The sequence below is a fragment of the Salvelinus alpinus genome, chromosome 20, assembly GCF_045679555.1.
Source record: "Salvelinus alpinus chromosome 20, SLU_Salpinus.1, whole genome shotgun sequence".
NCBI lineage: Eukaryota > Metazoa > Chordata > Actinopteri > Salmoniformes > Salmonidae > Salvelinus > Salvelinus alpinus.
The window spans coordinates 39,034,379-39,054,915 of NC_092105.1; the positions used below are offsets into that span (position 1 = coordinate 39,034,379).

Sequence of the window (20,537 nt, forward strand, 5' to 3'; positions counted from 1 at the left end):
AGTTTCAAATGCAGAAGAAAGATTCCGTAGCCCATCACAATCAAGATGATGAAGCCAAACAAACTAAAATGTAAACAGCTGAGCATTTCTCAATTCATCTCTGTCAATTTGCATAAGTGTGTGTGTGCGTGCGTGCGTGCGAGAGGGGATTAGAGAAAGCGAGAATTACATGAATTAGAGAAAATACACACATCAAATGCAAGCAGAAAGAAAAACATGGTCATAAAAAACAAACACATTAGTAATAAGGTCCTCAAACAGCTTTCTGAATTGCCCTAGGCACCAAAACATTTTGAAGATTGTTCCACAAATAAGGTGCAAGAAAACTAAAATCTGATTGATCTAACTCAGTAGAGACCAAAGGAATTTCCAGAGTTAGCCATTCTATGTCAAGTCATTTTTTACCAGTTACATGCAGCCTGATCTAGGCCAATTGAGGAAAGCCTCTGAACTAGCAGTGAGTGGTCAACATATTGAAAGCCTTCTGACAGGTCAATGAAGAGGGCAGCACAATGTTGACTTTTATCCATATAGTTAACCACATCATTTATAACTAGAGATGCAGCAGAGATAGTGCTGTGACCTGGTCTAAAACCTGACTGATGTACATTTAGAATAGATTTAAAAGATTTAAAAAAAGATATTAGCTGAGAATTAATCAAGGATTCTAAGATTTTAGCTAGGCAAGAAAGGCAAGGGTCACCACCTTTGTGAAGGGGCAGTACATGGGCAGTCTTCCAAACATTGGGGATAGGACGAGATATAATCATCAGGTAAAAAATATGGGTTATTTATTCAGCAATCAGGGGGCAGAAAAAATGGATCAAACATATCAGCCCCAGTGGATTTCTTTTACATCAATCTTTAACAAGGCATCTAGTACATCACAGAAAGTAAATTGTTGAATTGTTGAATACCAATGCTATTATATTGTAGTTTTGATATGCACAAAATAACTGCTCCAAGTATGGTGCAGAGAGGGAAAAGGACATTGGTACTATATTTAAGATACATTTAAAGTCCAGACTTTTTTAAGCTTTCAGCTGTGAAAGAAAATAACAAAACATTACAAACGGAACCATCTGTTATTTCTTAAAAGTCTAAGCCAATGGGGGTGGTGACCCTTTAGGTATACAATAAATATATATATTTTTTAAAATGAATAGTCTCCATTTTGATAGTCTCCACTTTCGGACGCTACAGACGTTTTCGTGAGAAGACCGATTTTCGGGATGGGGTGGATTGAGACACATCCAATGCAAAAAACATATCTCTAGCTTAACCTGATGGATTTTGATGAGGATTGTTTTATTATGTTACTTACATTGACCCACAGGCAGTAGTGGAAAAAGTACCAAATTGTTATACTTGAGTAAAAGTAAAGGTACCTAATGGAAAATTACTCAAGTAAAAGTGAAAATTACCCAGTAAAATACTACTTGAGTAAAAGTCTAAAAGTATTTGGTTTAAAATATACTTAAGTATCAAAAGTAAAAGTATAAATCATTTCAAAGTAGTACTTTAAAGTATTTTTACTTAAGTACTTTACACCACTGCCCACCGGTGCATCAATCGGCTCTAGGGGGTTATTAAAAATAACTGTAAAACATCCCAATGTCCCTAGATCAGGATTCATTTTGTACACTTGTATATGTTGCATTATTTTTATATCGAAGTTAGTGTGTATTAAAAAACAATTTTTTTCTTGATTTGATTAAATAACTGGAACAATTTTTTTCCTTGTCATTGCTTTAAAAAACATTTTTGTCATGGCTGTTATTTAAGGTCACTTACATTAATCTAATCTGTCTGGGGATAATAACATCCTGTCCTTGTGATTGGCCTTAGACTATAACAAAAATGTTGAAAGGAGGACTGGGTTTGCATAAGCCAGTAAATTATAACAGTGATATTTAGGGACATAATTAGACAATATTGACCTCCCCACCTGTTCAAGTTGGTACATTTCCATTTGTCCCATGTGTTGGACCAGTGTGCTTCCTCCCCGAAAGCTCCAATGTAACTACTTCCTAAATAGGGCTACTGGCTTCTGATATTTGAAGAAAAATATACACCCGACACACATGAAAACTAGATGTATAGCTAGATAAGGTGTATACATTTTACTGAAGGGATACAGGGCATACCTGATTGTCAGTAGTTACCACAGCCACAAAGTCAATAAATTTAAACAAACATTTGCTTTTTCGTCTTAATGTAAGGTTAGACATAAGGTTAGCAATGTGGTTATGGTTATGTTTAAAATCAGATTTTAAGAAGATAAATGTTTAAATAGACGTGGTTTAGCCATGACTATGCCTTTGTGGATGTGGTAACTAGTGACAACCGTCATCCCTTCGTTCTATGACGTTATAGCACAGCTGTAGTTTTTCTGGAGTGTGATTGGTTCCCCTTATATGTGAATGACAGCAATCAAGATGGCGGACGGCAATAGAGAAAAGTGATGAGGACAGGACAACAAATGATACAACTAGCCTCAATTTAGACATTCAATATCTTATTACTATCCTCACTGTTCACCGGATATTTGCAGAAACGTTGCGAATTAATCAGACTTGTGTGGAAGGAGCGCATAACCTAGTTTGCGCTTATGTTAAAGATTTAGGTAGCTAGCTAGCCAGCTGCTAACGTTATCTGCGGAAGAAGAGGCACGTTGCAGCCAAAAAACAAGTACTGTTTTTGAGCTGATTGCGTGGTAGACTTTTGTAAATTCGGTCACCGATTATAATACCTATAACGCAAGGTAACGTTAGGTTGGCATAAACAGCGTTGCGGTCTCCGATTTGGGCTTGCTAGATAGATAAACTAGCTAATCGAGTTCGCTATCTAGCTAGCGTCAACTGAGTGAGGATTTTTTTTTTTACTGACGACATGGCTCACTCCCCGGTTCAGAGTGGCATTCCAGGGATGCAGGTAAGTTATATCGCCGTCCTTTCAGCTCATCAAGTGGTCGGTCTCCTTAAATTTCTTTGCAATACTTTAAAAGTTTAGCATACTCCCTAGCTACTGTAACGTCGTTACTGACTCAAGGAAGTCGACTTTATTATTGATATTGTCACACCCACACTAGCTAGTTGTGTTAACTCGTTTTTTTTTTACAAGTTAGTCCACTATGGCAAGACATAAGGTAATGGCCCACTGATGAGGCCGATCTATTTAGTCATGAATGTTGAGCAGAGATGTGGCTATATTTGCCCCATGTGTTGCAGCATGTCTCTGGCAGTGCTGCTGTAAGTCCTTCAGAATCCAAGAGTAGAAGACTTAAATATCCCTTTAATACTAAGACATTTTTCCGACAATTTTACCAAACCGCTAACGCCATTTCTTTATATCTGAAAGGTATTACCGATATCAAATTAAAAACTTTTATTTCTGCCAAACCACCAAGTAATTATTTCAGTGAAGTTCTACCTGCAGGCTTTAGTATTCCCGAGCTGACAAGTTAAACAGCTGTCGTTCTGCCCCTGTCCCTAGGCCGTCATTGAAAATAAGAATTTGTTCTTAACTGACTTGCCTAGTTAAATAACGGTAAAGTAAGAAACGTAGCCGCAATGCTGAGGCTGCATTTGGCATACACTAAACTCTTAAACTATTGGTTGCTAGGCAGCGCCTCGTTACCATCCTCCTGGCAGTTCTAAACTTTGCAAGGCATGTCACTTCGTCCATCGCTTTGCATAGCCCACCACTAAGCAGTGGTGTAAAAATACTTTAAAGTTCTACTTAAGTAGTTTTTTTGTGATATCTGGACTTTACTATTTCAATTTGACAACTTTTACTTCACTACATTCCTAAATAACATGTACTTTTTACACCATACATTTTCCCTGACAAACAAAAGTACTTGTTACATTTTGAATACTCAGCAGGACAGGAAAATGGTTTAATTCACACACTTATCAAGAGCATCCCTGGTCATCCCTATTGCCTCTGATCTGGCATACTCACTAAACACAAATGCTTTGTTTGTAAATGATGTCACTGTTGGAGTGCTATCCGTGAATAAATAAAAACAAGGAAATGGTGCCATCTACTTAATATAAAGAATTTGAAATAATTTTTACTTTTGATACTTAAGTATATTTTAAACCAAATATGTTTATACTTATGTAGTATTTTACTGGGTGACTTTTACATTAATAGAAAATGACTCAAGTATCTTTACTTTTAATCAAGTTTGACAATTGGGTACTTTTCCCACCACTGCTACTACACGTGCACTGTTTTCTTAACTACAACTGGATGGCTCCATAAAGAATTACTGTGGGAAAAATAAAATTGAATAAAGAAAACATTGGGGAAAATGTAGGCTAATTCAATTAATATAAGGCATGTATCAAATTGTTTCTTACTGAAACTCCCAAACTCATCCAATCCTTGTAATACATTTGAAGCAATAGGCTATATACCCGTGTGTGGTCAGTTAGATGATAATTTCAGAACTGTTTTGATTGGGACAGCTCCATCACACTGCTTAAGACAAGCGTGGGGACTCATCTTGATAAATCAATCCATGTCAGATTGTTTTCAATGAATCTCCGTTTGGATATTGGTTAGGCTCAAATTCAAATCAAATGTCACATCCACTACAGCCCCTTACTGTGAAATGCTTACTTACAATCCCTTAACCAACAATGCAGTTTTAATAAAAATAAGAGTTAAGAAAAATATTTACTAAATAAACTGAAGTAAAAAATAAAAGAGCAACAATAAAATAACAATAAGGAGGCAATATACAGGGGTGGCAGGTAGCCTAGTGGTTGGAGCGTTGGGCCAGTAACCGAAAGGTTGCTGGATCGAATCCCCCGAGCTGACAAGGTAAAAATCTGTCGTTCTTCCCCTGAACAAGGCAGTTAACCCACTGTTCCTAGGCCGTCATTGTAAATACGAATATGTTCTTAACTGACTTGCGTAGTTAAATAAAAAAAAATACAGGGGGTGCCGGTACCGAGTCAATGTGCGGGGGTACAGGTTAGTCGAGGTAATATGTAGGTAGGGGTAAAATGACTACGCATAGATAATAAACAGCGAGTAGCAGCAGTGTAAAAGAAAATGTCCAGGTAGCCATTTGATTAGCTGTTAAGCAGTCTTATGGCTTGGTGGTAGAAGCCTTTTGGACCTAGACGTGGCACTCCGGTACCGCTTGCCGTGCGGGTGCAGAGAGAACAGTCTATGACTAGGGTGGCTGGAGTATATGGCAATTCTTTAGGGCCTTCCTCTGACATGCCTGGTATAGAGGTCCTGGGTGGCAGGAAGCTTGGCCCCAGTGATGTACTGGGCCGTAGGCACTACCCTCTGTAGCGCCTTGCAGTCGGAGGCTGAGCAGTTGCCATACCAGGCGGTGATGAAACCAGTCAGGATGCTCTCGATGGTGCAGCTGTAGAAGTTTTTGAGGATCTGAGGACCTATGCCGAATCTTTTCAGTCTCCTGAGGGGGAATAGGTGTTGTCGTGCCCTCTTCACAACTGTCTTGGCGTGTTTGGACCATGATAGTTTGTTGATGTGGACACCAAGGAACTTGAAGCGCTCAACCTGCTCCACTACAGCCCCGTCGATGAGAATGCGGGTGTGCTCTGCCCTCCTTTTCCTGTAGTCCACTATCATCTCCTTTTTCTTGATCACGTTGACGGAGAGTTGTTTTCCTGGCACCACATTTCCAGGTCTCTGAGCTGCTCCCTATAGGCTGTCTCATCGTTGTTGGTGATCAGGCCTACCGCTGTTGTCATCGGCAAACTTGAAGGTGTTGGACTCGTGCCTGGCCATGCAGTAATGAGTGAACAGGGAGTACAGAAGGGGACTGAGCACGTACCCCTGAGGGGCCCCTGTGTTGAGGATCAGCGTGGCGGATGTGGTGTTACCGATCCTTACCATCAGGAAGTGCAGGATCCAGTTGCAGAGGGAGGGGTTTAGTCCCAGGGTCATTAGCTTAGGGATGAGCTTTGTGGGCACTATGGTGTTTTTCACTAAATGTAATCCATAGAAGGGTCCTTCTAGAGGAAGGATTGTTGACTTTTATATTTTACATTTGTATCTTAACTTTAAAACTAACAGAAATCCCACTGGAACTTTGCTATGCCCCTAGAGTATATTATGTTCAACAATATATTGACAAATTTGACAAATCAAAAATCGTATTTTCCATATTCATGTTTATATTTTGTTGCGATGCACGATATATAGGTGTGCCTATTGGAATCGTCCGATATTAGCTAAAAATGCCAGGATCGGTCCGATGTCAAGTTTAATGCCGACGACATCAGTTTTGCACAAAGCTGACGTGCATACCTATATAACGTAGGTAGATGACGTCATGACGCCACGAAAAATACAGTGCTACACAGAACAAAAGCAGAAAAATACTAAGTGCACTTCCATCAACTGAACAAGTTCAAGTCGAGCAGTCATTTGAAAGAGTAAGAACATTTCAGCGAGACAACTCAAAGGCGAAATCCCTTAATGCCAAACTAATGGAATTCATTGCCCTTGACAATCAACCGTTCTCTGTCGTGGATGATGATGTCTTTTGCCGACTGGTCGAGCACCAGTACACACTACCAAGTAGGCGCTAGTTTTCAGATGTTGCCCTACCGGAGGTACACAGTATTGTTGAAACGCACATCCATGAGCTACTTGCTATGGGTGTCACTGCTATTAGCTTCACGACTGACATTTGGACCAGCGATGTCAGCCCCATGAGCATGCTGAGTCTGACAGCACAATGGGTCGATGAGGATTTCCTACAGAGGAAAGCCATATTGCATGCTCAAGAATGTTTGTTCTCATACCGCTGCCGCCATTTCAATGGCATTTGAGAACATGTTTGAAACTTGGAAACATGAACACGCTCCATTCGAACAACTGACTTGAGAAATAAGCTAATCAGCTGCGTCTGCGGCACACGTGATACCATCTGTCATGGCATTGAAACGCCTGCTCAAAAAAACGTACAAAAGTACTCAAGGCTGTAAACAAGCGATTCGGTGGCATTCTCTCTGAGCCTCTTTACTGTGTCGCCACCATGCTCGATGCTGGGTACAAAGACCGCTACTTCGATGCAGACAAGAAACAGGGTTTCCGTGAAATCTTACATACACAGCTGGACCAGATGGAAACGGACACAGTGACAATGCGCACAGAGGGAGAGGCCACGGACAGACAGAGCTGAAACTTCACTGCTTGACATGTATGATGAAATCCTGGTTGAGAATGAAATTACTAATCAAATGAACAACGAAACAGCACAGCAAGTAAGTGAAAGAAATAGATTTTGATTGTTTTACTGGTAATGGGGACATGCGTAAATGCCAACTACTCTTTGTGGTGTGTGTGTAACCTTTATTTAACTAGGCAAGTAAGTTAAGAACAAATTATTATTTACAATGACGGCCTACCCCCGCCAAACCCGGACGACGCTGGCCAATTGTGCGCCGCCCTATGGGACTATCAATCACGTCCGGATGTGATACAGCCTGGATTCAAACCAGGGACTGCAATAACACCTCTTGCACTGAGATGCAGTTCCTTAGACCTCTGCGTCCGTGTGTGTTTTTGCTAACTATTTAACTGTACTAGAATGCTTAAAATCCAGCTAAAATGTTTAATAACGGATATCTGTAATGGGTGTTTTTGGCAAGGAAAATATCGGAATCCGCCAAAAATGGCATATCGGTGCATCCCTAATATTTTCCAATCTTCATAAATTAATATAAGCAAATTATAAAAATGTAAATACTACTCATTACAGAGCAAGTGGTAAAGCTTGTTTTTGCTTTGTAGCACTTACAGATGAAACAACATGGTATCTTAAAGGAGGCCTGGGTAAGGCCATAAGGTCACACATGCTCCAACGTCAATTAATTATTTCTCCATTATGCTTTAATGTCAAATATACAAATGTCAACAATCCTCCAAAGGATCTTCTGTTGATTACGTTTTGTGAAATTCCCCAATATCATGGTTTTGTTCTAGTTTCGTGAGGAATCACCCACACGTTATTGAGGTGTCTGCCATTTTATGAGGCAGTGGAAATTAAGTCTTTACTTTTTAACAAGAACTGCAAGGACATGACTTATCTCGTAAACTAGGTCACTTGGTCTTTCCCCATTCAGACAATGGACATATGACTTACATTCTCATGGGGCACCGTGGCATAGCCTTGAGTAGGGCTGTGACAGTCATGCAATTTTGGATGACAGTTATTGGTCAGCCAAATGACCATGGTCACTGTTACAATTTTTTTTATATGTAACTTTACATTTGAGGCACATTTTCTCTTCGCCGCCGCTCCTGACTTCATGTGCTGCTGCTGCAGGAGGGAGGGCAAACACTCGTTTGCTTGTCTCAGCAAGGACCAAAAGTTTCATCATGTTGTAAAGGGTCCAGGTAACTGCGGAAAAAGGCTCAATTGCGCAAATGCCCGGCTGTCCAGTCGTCAGTCAGCTGTTCGTTTCACCCACTTTTTTAAGTTTCATGACGGACTTCGTCCATAATTGTCGGTTACACGATTATACGCTAATTGTGCCAGCCCTAGCCTTGAGCTGCATGAATAGAGCCATGTTTCACCTCCATACTGTCCTCTCCTGAATAGTGGCAACCTGGTTCATGCTGTGTCCAGCATGGGCTTGGAGAGCAGGTCCAGAGAGGGCGATATGTCATTTGTATATGGGGTTGGGGGGGAGCCGATGAGCTTCAGCCCTCAGGGCGCGGACTGACTGCAGTGGACCACACAATCGGGTGGTGTAGCTGGTAGAGGATCAAACGCATGCTTTTAGAGGGAGGTTTCGGGTAGCTTTAGCAGTCGTGATAAACCTGCTGACTGTGGGGAACAGCACAGTGTTTTTCCAGCATGTGGAATCTGTAGTAACAGTGCCCAGTGTTGTTTTTCCCCATTGTGACCACCAAAGTCAGACTCAACAGGATGATTTTCACCTGGATGACCACTCTGCTGTTGGGCTTTTATTTGCCTTGCTTCATTTTTCTTCACCTCCGCCCCTTTCAGTCTCTTGACTTAAGGCTCTCTTGGAAACTCAAGTTAATGACTCCTCTCTTTCCCTTCTTTGTGGCAGATTTACAACATTCTCTAGGGGATGGCTTGAGAGCAATGGCTGCACAGGCATTGCTTATCTGGTAAATTAAACTATAATTCTGGTGCAAGCAAATCAAGTCAATCTCCAGAATGTCCCTTAATGGGTATCAAAATGTTATTAGTGTGGAGGAATATGAAATCTTTATGCCTCTATTGAAATTAATTGGACATTGTCCGTCGATTTTTAAAGCGGTATTGTGACTGGAAAAATTTCCTTCACACTATTTTTGTCATGCAAGTTATTTTATGCTGCAACAAAAGTGCTTCTGCTTCAGGCAGTTAATCGTTGCACTGCAGGAAGTATAAAGATGTTATTGGTTCCTGCTTTTGGGACTGCAAAGCTGTGACTCCCCCAGGTTAATTTGTATTACAGCATTTCATGATCGGCCTAATGAAGCATGAAGAACTGAACGCAGGCTACGCAGCCCTAATACATTTACATTCTAGTCATTTATTAGCAGAGTACGTTGTGCAAAGCCTATATAGCTATTATGTGCCCTTGCGTTCACGCGCTACAGGTTCATAAATGCAACTCATAGCTTTAGAGTCTTGAATGAAATCATTATCTTGAAGAGCGAGGCACCTTTGCATTGAATAGTCAGCCTGGGTAATATTTGGTAACAATTTATTTTAGCCACCCCTGTCATAAGGCCTAGTAACACAGCAGATCATAAATAGACATGACCACACTAGGCTAATTGAAATGTACCACGGCGTGCTCCTCTGCATTGTCAATGTTTCTAAGTTTTGTTTCACGTCTACAGCCTGCGTCTTGCCATTTGCTCTAAAAGGCCTAGCTGGTTTGAAATGCACCATACACATTTTGTTGACCTTTTTAACCCAGATATGAAACCTATTTTTTTTTTTTTTTTGGTAGGGCTGAGAATTGCCAGGGACCTCACGATACAATGTTATCATGATACATAGGTGCCGATGTGATATGTATTGCGAGACGAGGGACAAGAAAGAGGGATCCATGAGAAAACAAGTTTTGATCAGTCATGGAAATAAGTGCTGAAAACAATTTGGCTCCCTATTATTTTTTTTAAATGTTTGTGAAGGTAGAAAAATAATATTGCAATATTGTCAAAAGGATACTTTTAGGCCTATGATCTAAACCCAAACAGGCTACAAACATAAACTAAAAATCTATGCTAAATCTCTTGATTGCATGGTCCTTATTTACCTGTAATTGAAACAATGCCTGCTCTGCTGTTTTTACTCCAACCCACTTTGTTTCTCTCCTTCCCTCAGAACTTTAAAGCTGATCCGGAGGAGCTGTTCACCAAGCTGGAGAGGATAGGGAAAGGCTCTTTTGGAGAGGTGTTCAAAGGCATTGACAATCGGACTCAGAAAGTAGTGGCCATTAAGATAATTGACCTTGAGGAGGCAGAGGATGAAATCGAAGACATTCAACAGGAAATAACAGTCCTTAGCCAGTGTGACAGTCCCTTCGTTACCAAGTATTATGGATCATATCTGAAGGTAAGTTGACTAAACCAAATGTAATCTCAGAATGCTGTGAGAAAGGATTTAGGCTAGATGGTCAATCGTCCTTATTTATATTTTTTTTAATGTTCTTTTTCTACACACATTTGAGATGCTGTGCTCTTTGTGTTATAGATTTGGTGTAGATTTAAGTATAGTTGTCAGTGGTGGGATGTGTAACAATTGCAGACAACTGTATGTGGGTCAATAAATCATTCATACGGGCAATGGGACAAGGCTCCCATGAATTGTGCCTGAGCATTAGGCCTATGGCATGGATTGGCACTGGTGCTGGCGAACAGAACACACAGGCATACATCACACTTCCCTTCACATTGGCCTATATTACCTTCAATGTATGTCATGCAAGACAGGAACACTATGAAAAACCAAGAGACATTGAGCATCCTGTGTTGACTTGATTGTGAGAGATTGCATCATTTCCTGGCCTCGGTTGCTGTCAACCATAAGTTTGAAGTGAATGTGGAGTAGACAGAGTCCTAGTAGACTTACATGTGATGGGGCTTAAGTGGCTCACAGAGCATGTTGTGTGTGTTAGTGGTTTACTTAAGGCCAGTGGGGAGAGTGCCAGTGGGCTGTCGGGTCCAGTTGTGCTGATGGATGGATGAAGAGGGAGGGAGGCTAGCGTTGCGTGCGTGACTAACAGTGGGGCAGGCAGCAGGTGCTACTCCAGCCCTCGGCGCGCTGGATCATACGGCTCAGACCCCAACATCTGCTCAGAGAGAGAGAGAGAGAGCCGCCTGACAGCCTTCCAGCTCTGCTCTGGAGAAGCCAGGCAGCTAGCAACAGCCGGGCTCATTCTGCCCATACCCTGTTCAGTCAGACAATTAGTGCTACAGGCTATCAGGCCTTCCAAGGGCGTCTATGCATACTTATCTTATGCAGTCTCTGAAAAGGTAGGCCAATCATGTCGAACAGGGGTGTCAAACATACGGTCTGTCCCGTGAGGGGATCCAGTCTAGCTCGAGGGTGGTTTTGAGTTGTGGAAATGACAATGGACCTACGTTTCTTTACTGTGTCCAGCTCGCTAATAATCGCCACATTTTGACGACTAGGAAGTATAACCACACGGCCTACATTACCTGTCTATAAGGGGGAAATCACTTCCGCAGCATGCACAGCCATTTAGAAACAAAAATGGCCACTCGGGCAGAATGCCCTTAATGACATAGAAGTTATATTATAAATAAACCATATTGCAACCTGTCAGAGGTTTCAATTTGGTTCATTTGATATATTATTCAGATATTTCCCCCCTGACTTCCAACCTTTTGGTATAGAAGTTTTCTGCAGAGTTGGTCATATTTGTGCTGGATCATTGCTCTTCCTTATGGGCCGTATGAGTGCATGGGCTACTTCCTAATCTCTCGGGTATTGTTAGCTGTGAGGGCTTCGGTTTGGGTCAGTGCATGACTGTATATCTAGTATTGTGTAAGGATCAGCCACCAGCATCTAAAACATGCACTCTTCCACACTGCTACTAGTGAGAAGACACTTCTCAAGACCCCAGGCGATGTGCTCTGTCTGATGGAGGCTATTGAGTGTGTGTAACTCTCATGTCTGCTCTCACCGTAGGCTTGCTCCCTCCCTAAGACGACGGGGTTCTTCTACCATGTGATTGGCTCAGTGCAGGGCCCATTACTTCACCTACTGTTTGGTTATGGTTTACATATGAAATGCTCTGTCTGCTCCCATACTGAGGATACTTTCTGGTGAGTTAGTATGTCAAGCTGCTGCTGATGCACTCTCAAAACAGGCTGCATCTCAGACTGAAGAGGTTCCTGCCAGGGAGACTGACTGATTTATGGATCATAAAGTCTGAATGGTCTTGTGTTTTGACGTTTTGGCCTACACACTGGACTGGTATATCTAGAACCTCCGTTAGTATTTCTTTGACCTAATGCTAGCCTCCCTTTTAGAAATGGTGTATAATGCTATCTCAAGGTTATCAAGTCTGCTATAATAACGTGTAGGCCTAAACTGTCCTATAGGACGCCAGGCTTTAGGCCATTACACCTAACGAAAGCAAAGGGGCTTCAGCAGTACTTCCTCCTCCAAAGCACATTGTTAATGTGCTGCTTTATTGAACTGCACTTGGTCCAGGCATCACTAGGCTGTTATGGCTTCATACCTTAAATGACATAATTGTCCGTTATCTAATATGATCCCTGATGCGGCCAGATGTGCTGTGATTGGCTCCCCTAGACTCACTGGGGGAAGGGATGGCTGAAGTGCTTAGCGTAAGCTGCCTTTTAATATGTATGAAAATGGTTGCATTTTTATGAAAGTGAAGGGAAGAGATTAGCGCTGTCTTGATTTTGAGATTTAATTTCCCCTTCCACTCTATTCCAGTATGATGCTAAATTATAACTGTACAGGTTGATCTGTTTTAATGGAGACTCTGCGTGATTTCTAAAATCATTCTCATTTTCAGGATGCAAAATTATGGATTATTATGGAATATTTAGGAGGAGGATCAGCTCTGGATTTGGTGAGTTTCCCTAAGATTGAGGTGATGTAGGCCTACACAATCCAAAGGCTATAATTAAGCAATCAGGCATGAGGAGGTGTGGTATATGGCCAATATACCACAGCTAACTGCTGTTCTTAGGCACAACGCATCGCGGAGTTCCTGGATACAACCATTAGCAGTGGTTAATTAGCCATAAACCACAAACCCCCGATGTGCCTTATTGCTATTATAAACTGGTTACCAATTTAATTTAAAGCGGTAAAAATAAATGTTTTGTCATACCCATGGTATACAGTCTCATTCCACGGTTGACAGCCAATCAGCATTCAGGGCTGGAACCACCCAGTTTATAATCACATTTCAGTCACGGTGCATGCAAGTAGCCTAACCAAATATTGGTTCAGGAAGACCCTCGACACAAGCCTTCTTTCTGTTTCAGTTGGAGCCGGGTGCCTTGGACGAAACCCAGATAGCCACAATTGTCAGAGAGATCCTGAAGGGGCTTGAGTACCTGCACTCTGAAAAGAAAATCCACCGAGATATTAAAGGTACTGTTCAGAACACTTTAGCAACCCTTTAGCAACATTACATCTTAACATAGTATTGTCTAAGTTTAGATGTCTGGACAACTGTCTTATTTAACTGTGTTTTCCCCCCAGCCGCCAACGTGCTGCTGTCGGAGCAAGGAGATGTGAAGCTGGCAGACTTTGGAGTGGCGGGGCAGTTAACGGACACTCAGATAAAGAGGAACACGTTCGTGGGCACTCCGTTCTGGATGGCACCTGAAGTCATAAAACAGTCTGCGTACGACTCAAAGGTCCGAAATACCACAAGCTCTCTTTCAGGTTCCAGGTTAAGATGAAACGGCAGTTCATAGGTTCATCCACGTGTTATAATGGGTCATAGGTAACGTTATGGAAATGTCAACACAGTTTTGAATACTAACTCTGTTTTCCATAATTGTCCAATGAAGATGTTTTTTCCCCCTGGTACTGAAATGTGCTGTGTAGAGGCATTGCAGAGGTAGCTTCAGCTCTGTGACCTGCTTTGATCACACTGGAAGTCCGTGCACAGCGCTGCCCACAGATGGAAATATCACCAGACACATTAGGAAAGGCCACAACCATGCGGATAACCAGAAACACCACACTGTCTCATCCTGGGTTGACTGTAGTTCCTTAAATGGACTATTACAGCCTCCGTTGATATAGGCCTACTAAATTGGGCCTTTCTAGTGGGTGTGATTGTTGTTACTAGCTAGAGTGTTAATGTGTGACTATAAAATGCCACCCTCCATCTTGAGTACAAATCTCTAGTCACGTCTCAAGAAGTGTTATTTATCACTTTCATCCAGTGAATCATGCCAGCTGTATATCAGTTGCATCACCAAACTGGCCCTGTTGGTATTTTCCTATGACGTTTTTGAAGTGTGTAGTGGGAGTGTGACGAATTTGTACTCAAAACGTTCTCCCTTTTTTATTGTTGTGTCTCAGGCGGATATCTGGTCGCTAGGCATAACGGCCATAGAGCTAGCCAAAGGAGAGCCGCCCCACTCAGAGCTCCACCCTATGAAGGTCTTATTCCTCATCCCAAAGAACAACCCGCCCACGCTGGAAGGAAACTACTGCAAACCCCTCAAAGAATTCATTGAAGCCTGTTTGAACAAAGAGCCCAGCTTTGTAAGTGGTGTTTGGGGAGAAATTGAGCTCAAATTGCCATTCTGATAGTGGTCTTCTTTCTAGAAAGTCGACCCTCTGTACGTTATGCAAAGATGCTAATGTTGAGAACATCCAATATTTACACTTGCTTGACGCTCTGCGCCTCCTCAGAGGCCAACTGCCAAAGAGCTGCTGAAACACAAGCTGATCGTCCGGCACGCCAAGAAGACATCCTACCTTTCAGAGCTGGTGGACAAGTACAAGAGGTGGAAAGCAGAGCAGTCTCGGGAGGAATCCAGCGACGATGAGTCGGACTCGTAAGTCATTCTCATTTGGTCCCTTCGTCTGTCCTCTAGTGTTGTTCAGCAGATCGTGGTCACTCTTTTCTCTGCAATTCACACAGAAGGGCTGGTTTACCAGATTGTGTTTTGGAACAGTTCACTGATATGCTCTTTTTAAAGGTGCATGCTTCAGACGGCGTCTCCATGTGAGGTTGTCTAAAGGTTGTTGCCTTGTCTTGTCAGGGAGCAGGATGGCCAGGCGTCTGGAGGGAACGACTCTGGGAACGATGACTGGATCTTCAACACCATCAGGGAGAAGGACCCCAAGAAGTTCCAGAACGGAGCCGCCCAGCCTGATGAGCTGGAGAGGAACAAGGTAAGATGGAACCTGGTTGAAATGGCAATATAACAAGTCATATGAAAGGGGTTTCAAGAGAAAAATGCTACTTAGTTTTAGAGTTTGATTCATATGGTTATTCTCACCTAAAATGCTGATTTTAAGCATAGTGTATATTCATACCTCAAGCTTTCTCGTTTCAGTTTTTTTATATACATGTTCAAACTACAGTAGTTCAGGAAGTGGTTTCTGGGCGTTTTCAATCTCATGTGGTGTCTCTGACCTTATTCTTCTGCTTTTTTTATTTAGCTCTTTCTCTGAGCCGTTGTTGTAAAATGAGTGATTATACTTCCTTTTTCAGGTGCAAGAAAGTCCAAAGAGGCCTTTGTCACAGAGCTTGTCCACTATAATTTCCCCTTTGTTTTCTGAGGTAAGAATATATTTATGCAAATGTAGGGTATCTTCTGACCCCTTGTGGTGATCCCTTTTCTATTTTTATTATTTCACTGAAAGGTATGAGAGAATCTGTCAAGTTAAATTATTCAGTGTCAAACTGTTCTGAGATCTGTGTTGAAGCTATTGAGGCTTCAGCTGCACACCATGCATAGAGCCCCACCGTGGAGGTGTCATAATATCCATAAAACCTAGCGGTCAAACGAGGAAATAGTTCAAATCGTTTCTCCACCATTTTTCCCATATGAGATTTTAGAAACACTTAACATAAGGGCTGTGTTTTGTGTAGGCGTACCCTGGCGTGACGTTTTGATAACCATGTAAATCTCTCTTGGACAAGGTGACGTTTATCAATATATTGGGCTCTGTTTACTCTGATTTGGAAATGCTAATTACCATCGAAGTAGACTTATTGCAAAACTACAAATCCTTGCAAGCTCCTGCACGTCATCTCAACCTGAAACCTTCGCTGATAGTTATTGTGTCAATTTAAAACTTGCACAAGACAGTTCACAGAATTGTTAATTTTTAAAGAAATGTTGCCAATCTATTCATTACTACATTTAGCTAACATAAGATAGTTAATCCAGAGATTCTTACCTTTGCCTCGATTCTGCAGTCTGTCCACATAATCATGACATTTGTAGTTCTTTATGATAGCCACATTAGCAGCTAATTAGCGTTTCATTTTTGGGGCTTAAATACATGTGAATATATTGATAAGTCAGCTTGTCCTAGAGAGATTTACATGGCTATAAAAACGTCACGCCAGGATAAGCCTACACGTAAAACAGCATTTATTTGAAGTGCCGTAGTCCCTTATGGTGGAAATACAATTGGAACAATTTCCCTGTTTGACCGCTAGGTTTTATGGATATTATGACTTTTATACTGTGGTACTCTATTAGGATGATCCAGTAAACCATGTGTCAAACTCATTCCACAGAGGGCCAAGTGTCTTACATGCTGACCAGACCGGACGTCGCGTGCGCGAGTGTCGCAAAATAAATTTAGAAATTTAGAACCCATGTTATTCAATTATTGCACCCACACTGCTTGCGCGCGCCAACGAGTGTCTGCGACACCAAGGGCTAAAATAGATGTCGTTCCTATTTCTGACGCAGATCGCGCTGCAAGTCCTGCCTCTCCCATCTCCTCATTGGTTTATAGAAGCAGGTACCCACGTACCATCTCCTCATTGGTTATACCCACGTGGGTGATAGAAAGACGAAAACTGTTTTGCTGGTAGTCGTGGTAATACAATGAAAGTTTAGATGCGATCACCATATAATTTAAACGATGAAAAAGCCTGGAAGGAGGAGAGATGACTAGAAACGATTCGGTTGGCCGTTTTATATGTGGATTAATTGTCGGAGTAGAGATCCTTGTCCATTTCAGGTAAAATAACAACTCAATGTTTATATCCCAGGACAAATTAGCTAGCAACAGCAAGCTAGCTAAATAGGACAAATTAACGTTAGCTAGCAAGTGCAAGCTAACTAGCTAAAATACCATACATGTTTAATGCTTTTCGACCTGTCCCCAAATGAATGTTATTGGTTCAGAGTTTGTTTTGATATTTTAACCTGCGTGTGGTGATCGCGTTTGGTGTGGGGGGGCAAAATAAATTTATGCACGATAGCGCATGATGGCGGTTTGGGCAAGGTGTTAGGGTTTTCGCTCCTCACTTGATTGAAGGTGACTAATTAGTAAAGAACTCCCCTCAGCTGCTTGTCTAGGTGTTAATTGAAAGAAAAAAACAAACCCACAGACACTAGGCCCTACATGGAATGAGTTTGACAACCCTGCAGTAAACGGTCTCTCCTTCCCTTGCAGTTAAAAGAGAAGCAGGTTGAGGCGACCAATGGCAAGCCAGAGGCTGTAGATGAGTTGAGGGAGGCCATTTTCCTGGCAGAAGAGTCATATCCTGGCATCTCTGACTCCCTGGTGTCTGAACTAGTGCAGAGACTACAGAGGTAATGGCAATACCATCATTGCCTCCATGATTTGATTTAGGTTATAGCTTCAAGTTTTTCTGCTCATACATTTTCATTTTATTCCAACATTAGGGTGCAGACCTGTTGTTTCTCACACCTCCATTCCAAGCTACGTCTTCCCGTTTTTAATTCCTCCTTTGCTTCTGCAGGTTCTCTCTACCCGGGGCCGCCTCCTCTCAGTAAGACCTGCTGTGTCCAGCAACTATCCACCTCCCACCCATAGCAGCAGTCAGTCCATGGCCTCTGACATCAACAGCCAAGATGAAGTCTCCCAGGAAGTTCTCATCACTCATTCGCCTAAAGCAAAACCTCGACCCACTTTATCTCAACTTGTCCACGCCAACATATTGTCACATTGGGGACAGTCAGTGGCTAGTTGATAATCTGCCACCTTGACTTCCACCTGCTCTAAGACATCTTAGTCTCATTAACTCCAACATGAGTGCAGTTTATTTTAGGGGGGGGGGATTTCATTCACAATTCTTCTAAAAGAACCATTGATTTAAACAAGTTGGTGTGGCTTATTCTGAAATGTCTATCTGCAGCCTTTGGGGGAGTATGTAACTTTCTTTAGTTTGCGTGGTTGTGTGCGAGTCGGTGTGTGCGAGCGCATGTGAGCATCTCCCTTGATATCCTGTGAAATGTGCGGTGGAGATTTGAAGCATTCGTTTTGAAAACTCAGGTGTCCTGCTTTAAGTGGATGTGGTTCTCTGGGAGATGGAGAGAGCTCTGTTGGGTGGCTGTACAAACTTGTATATAGGCACATTTTTACAGATATTGAGAAATAATGGCGTGTACGCAAAGGAATCACTGTGTACAAATGGCCAAATGCTTCTGTAGATATATTCTGTTAGAAAAGGTAAATATTTAAAGAGACATAAATGGCCATAACTGAGATTGCCTTGCCTTTATTACTTGTTCTTTTGTATTTCAATCTTTGATTCCCTCTTGTTTTAATACATTTTTCAAGGACACTCATCATTTCAATGGCTGCCCCCTGTCCTGTTTTTATGTTGATTGACACTTTGGGTACCTATGTTACTTAAATGCTCTTTGACCTTTTGAATTCACACTATGTTATGGCTGTCATTGCAATGCGGTGGAGACCATAGAAACAAAACCTTTCTAGCTGGATCACATCTAATCCTCTCCAGTCTACACACTGGATGCTATGTTCCCAGCTCCATCTTCATGAGGCCACATGGTTTTATGACGTTGGATTGTTCCTCTGTCCGTCACATGTGTTAGATGAGCGCTTTAGTTTAGTTATATGGAAGGTTCACCTGCCCTCTCCTTTTAACATAGCAGTAACTTCAACTACTTAATCCTCAACAGACAAGTCTTCCTGGGAGCTGCAATTGATTCCCTCAGTGTACCAACTGCTTGAATTGCACTTGGAAAATAAATGCCTTTTTATTGTAGACAAAGTAGCCATAAGACAGTAGCATGAGAATTCTTGTATAGGTATGTGTCATGCTACATAAGGACTGTCCACCTGAAGCAGCACAGCTTTGAGAACAGAAGAACCGATATGATCTCCTGTAAATTGGATTTACACACACAGGGTTTAGTTTAAACGGATTGCAGAAGTGCGTTTTAGTATATTCATACTAGTTGACGTCGCTGCTCATAGATCTAAAAAGTTGCAGAAAGCCAGCAGCCATTAGGAAACATACTGCACTTCCCTGCTGCTACAGACTCTGTGTAGTTTGAAATGAATGTGCATGGAAAAATAGCTCCTGTGAATTGAACCGCACAGTATGTGTTGTAGCATACTACAGGACTCTGAACATGATGTACTGGACCTTGAGTGTTAAAAGCCTTAGCATCTTTGGCGAGAGGAGTGCAGAGTCACAGCTTTAAAAAGATTTGAGCCAAGTGTTTTTTTTGGGGTCGATTTTGGCCTTTTTGTAATTGGTAGAAATCCTGCAGCTATCAAGACATGTATGCAGCAGTGTTTCAAATAAACAAATCGTGGCAAGGCGTTCAACTTTTAATCCCATTCTATCGCAGCATGGCCAAATTAACGATTGACCTACGTGTGCTTTAAAAAAAAAAAAAAAAAATGGAATAGTTTTAGTTGCATATTTTAAATGGGGTCAGATCCTATAAAGCACACCAATTCAGAAGTATGTACAGTGGGTCTCCTATGGGATTTCAACAGCTACTGGGAACCTTTATATTAGTGTTCAGACCAATTTTAGCTGTCCACTTTCCCTCTGAGTTTTGGGGTTGGAATTATCTTGCTTTATTAGTCCAAATTTAACTTGCAATCACATCCATCTAAGTAGTAAGTAGCCTATTATAAAAATTATTTAATGTAACCCCCCCCCTTCACGATCAAATTTTTCCTCTGACATGTCTCTTGCTAGTAGGATTTGTAGGAATGGACTAGACAGCATGTCGTTAATAAAGGAGGTACATCATGCATTTTCATTTTGGACTATAAAAAATATTCCCACATGAACATATTCCAAATAGTTGCCATTTACCCCATTTTTATTCTATTGAACTGTTTGCCAACATTTGACTGGAACCCTGAATCTATTTCCATTTCCCCCCTTTTGTCACATGTATGTACACACACCTTTTTTGTTGTAATTTGCACCTTGTGGAGACTGTCCAGTTTGATTATCTGTTGCACTTTGTAAGCGTTTCTTCAGAATTCAAGAAAAGAAATGGTACTTGAGGCCGGTTCTTTTTTCCGTTGTCATTTGTTAAATGAT

The 20,537-nt window shown here is 41.6% G+C and overlaps 1 protein-coding gene across 1 annotated transcript; it reads left to right on the forward strand.

Moving 5' to 3' along the window:
- Positions 1-2,439: 2,439 nt before the first annotated feature.
- Positions 2,440-18,798, forward strand: LOC139546826 (serine/threonine-protein kinase 24-like). The gene is made up of 11 exons (XM_071355662.1): positions 2,440-2,934; positions 10,358-10,588; positions 13,047-13,103; positions 13,525-13,633; positions 13,745-13,902; positions 14,579-14,764; positions 14,915-15,060; positions 15,268-15,400; positions 15,723-15,791; positions 17,651-17,790; positions 17,961-18,798. Exons 1-11 carry the CDS (start codon positions 2,893-2,895, stop codon positions 17,992-17,994), a joined length of 1,305 nt encoding a protein of 434 aa, XP_071211763.1. The 5' UTR covers positions 2,440-2,892; the 3' UTR covers positions 17,995-18,798.
- The last annotated feature ends 1,739 nt before the right edge of the window (positions 18,799-20,537 follow it).

Excerpts from the sequence above, each read along its gene's own strand:
- LOC139546826 (XM_071355662.1), top strand. The coding sequence starts at position 2,893 with ATGGCTCACTCCCCGGTTCAGAGTGGCATTCCAGGGATGCAG. Across the intron at positions 2,935-10,357 it reads GTGGCATTCCAGGGATGCAG|AACTTTAAAGCTGATCCGGA; the intron begins GTAAGTTATATC and ends TCCTTCCCTCAG. Across the intron at positions 15,792-17,650 it reads TTTCCCCTTTGTTTTCTGAG|TTAAAAGAGAAGCAGGTTGA; the intron begins GTAAGAATATAT and ends CTTCCCTTGCAG.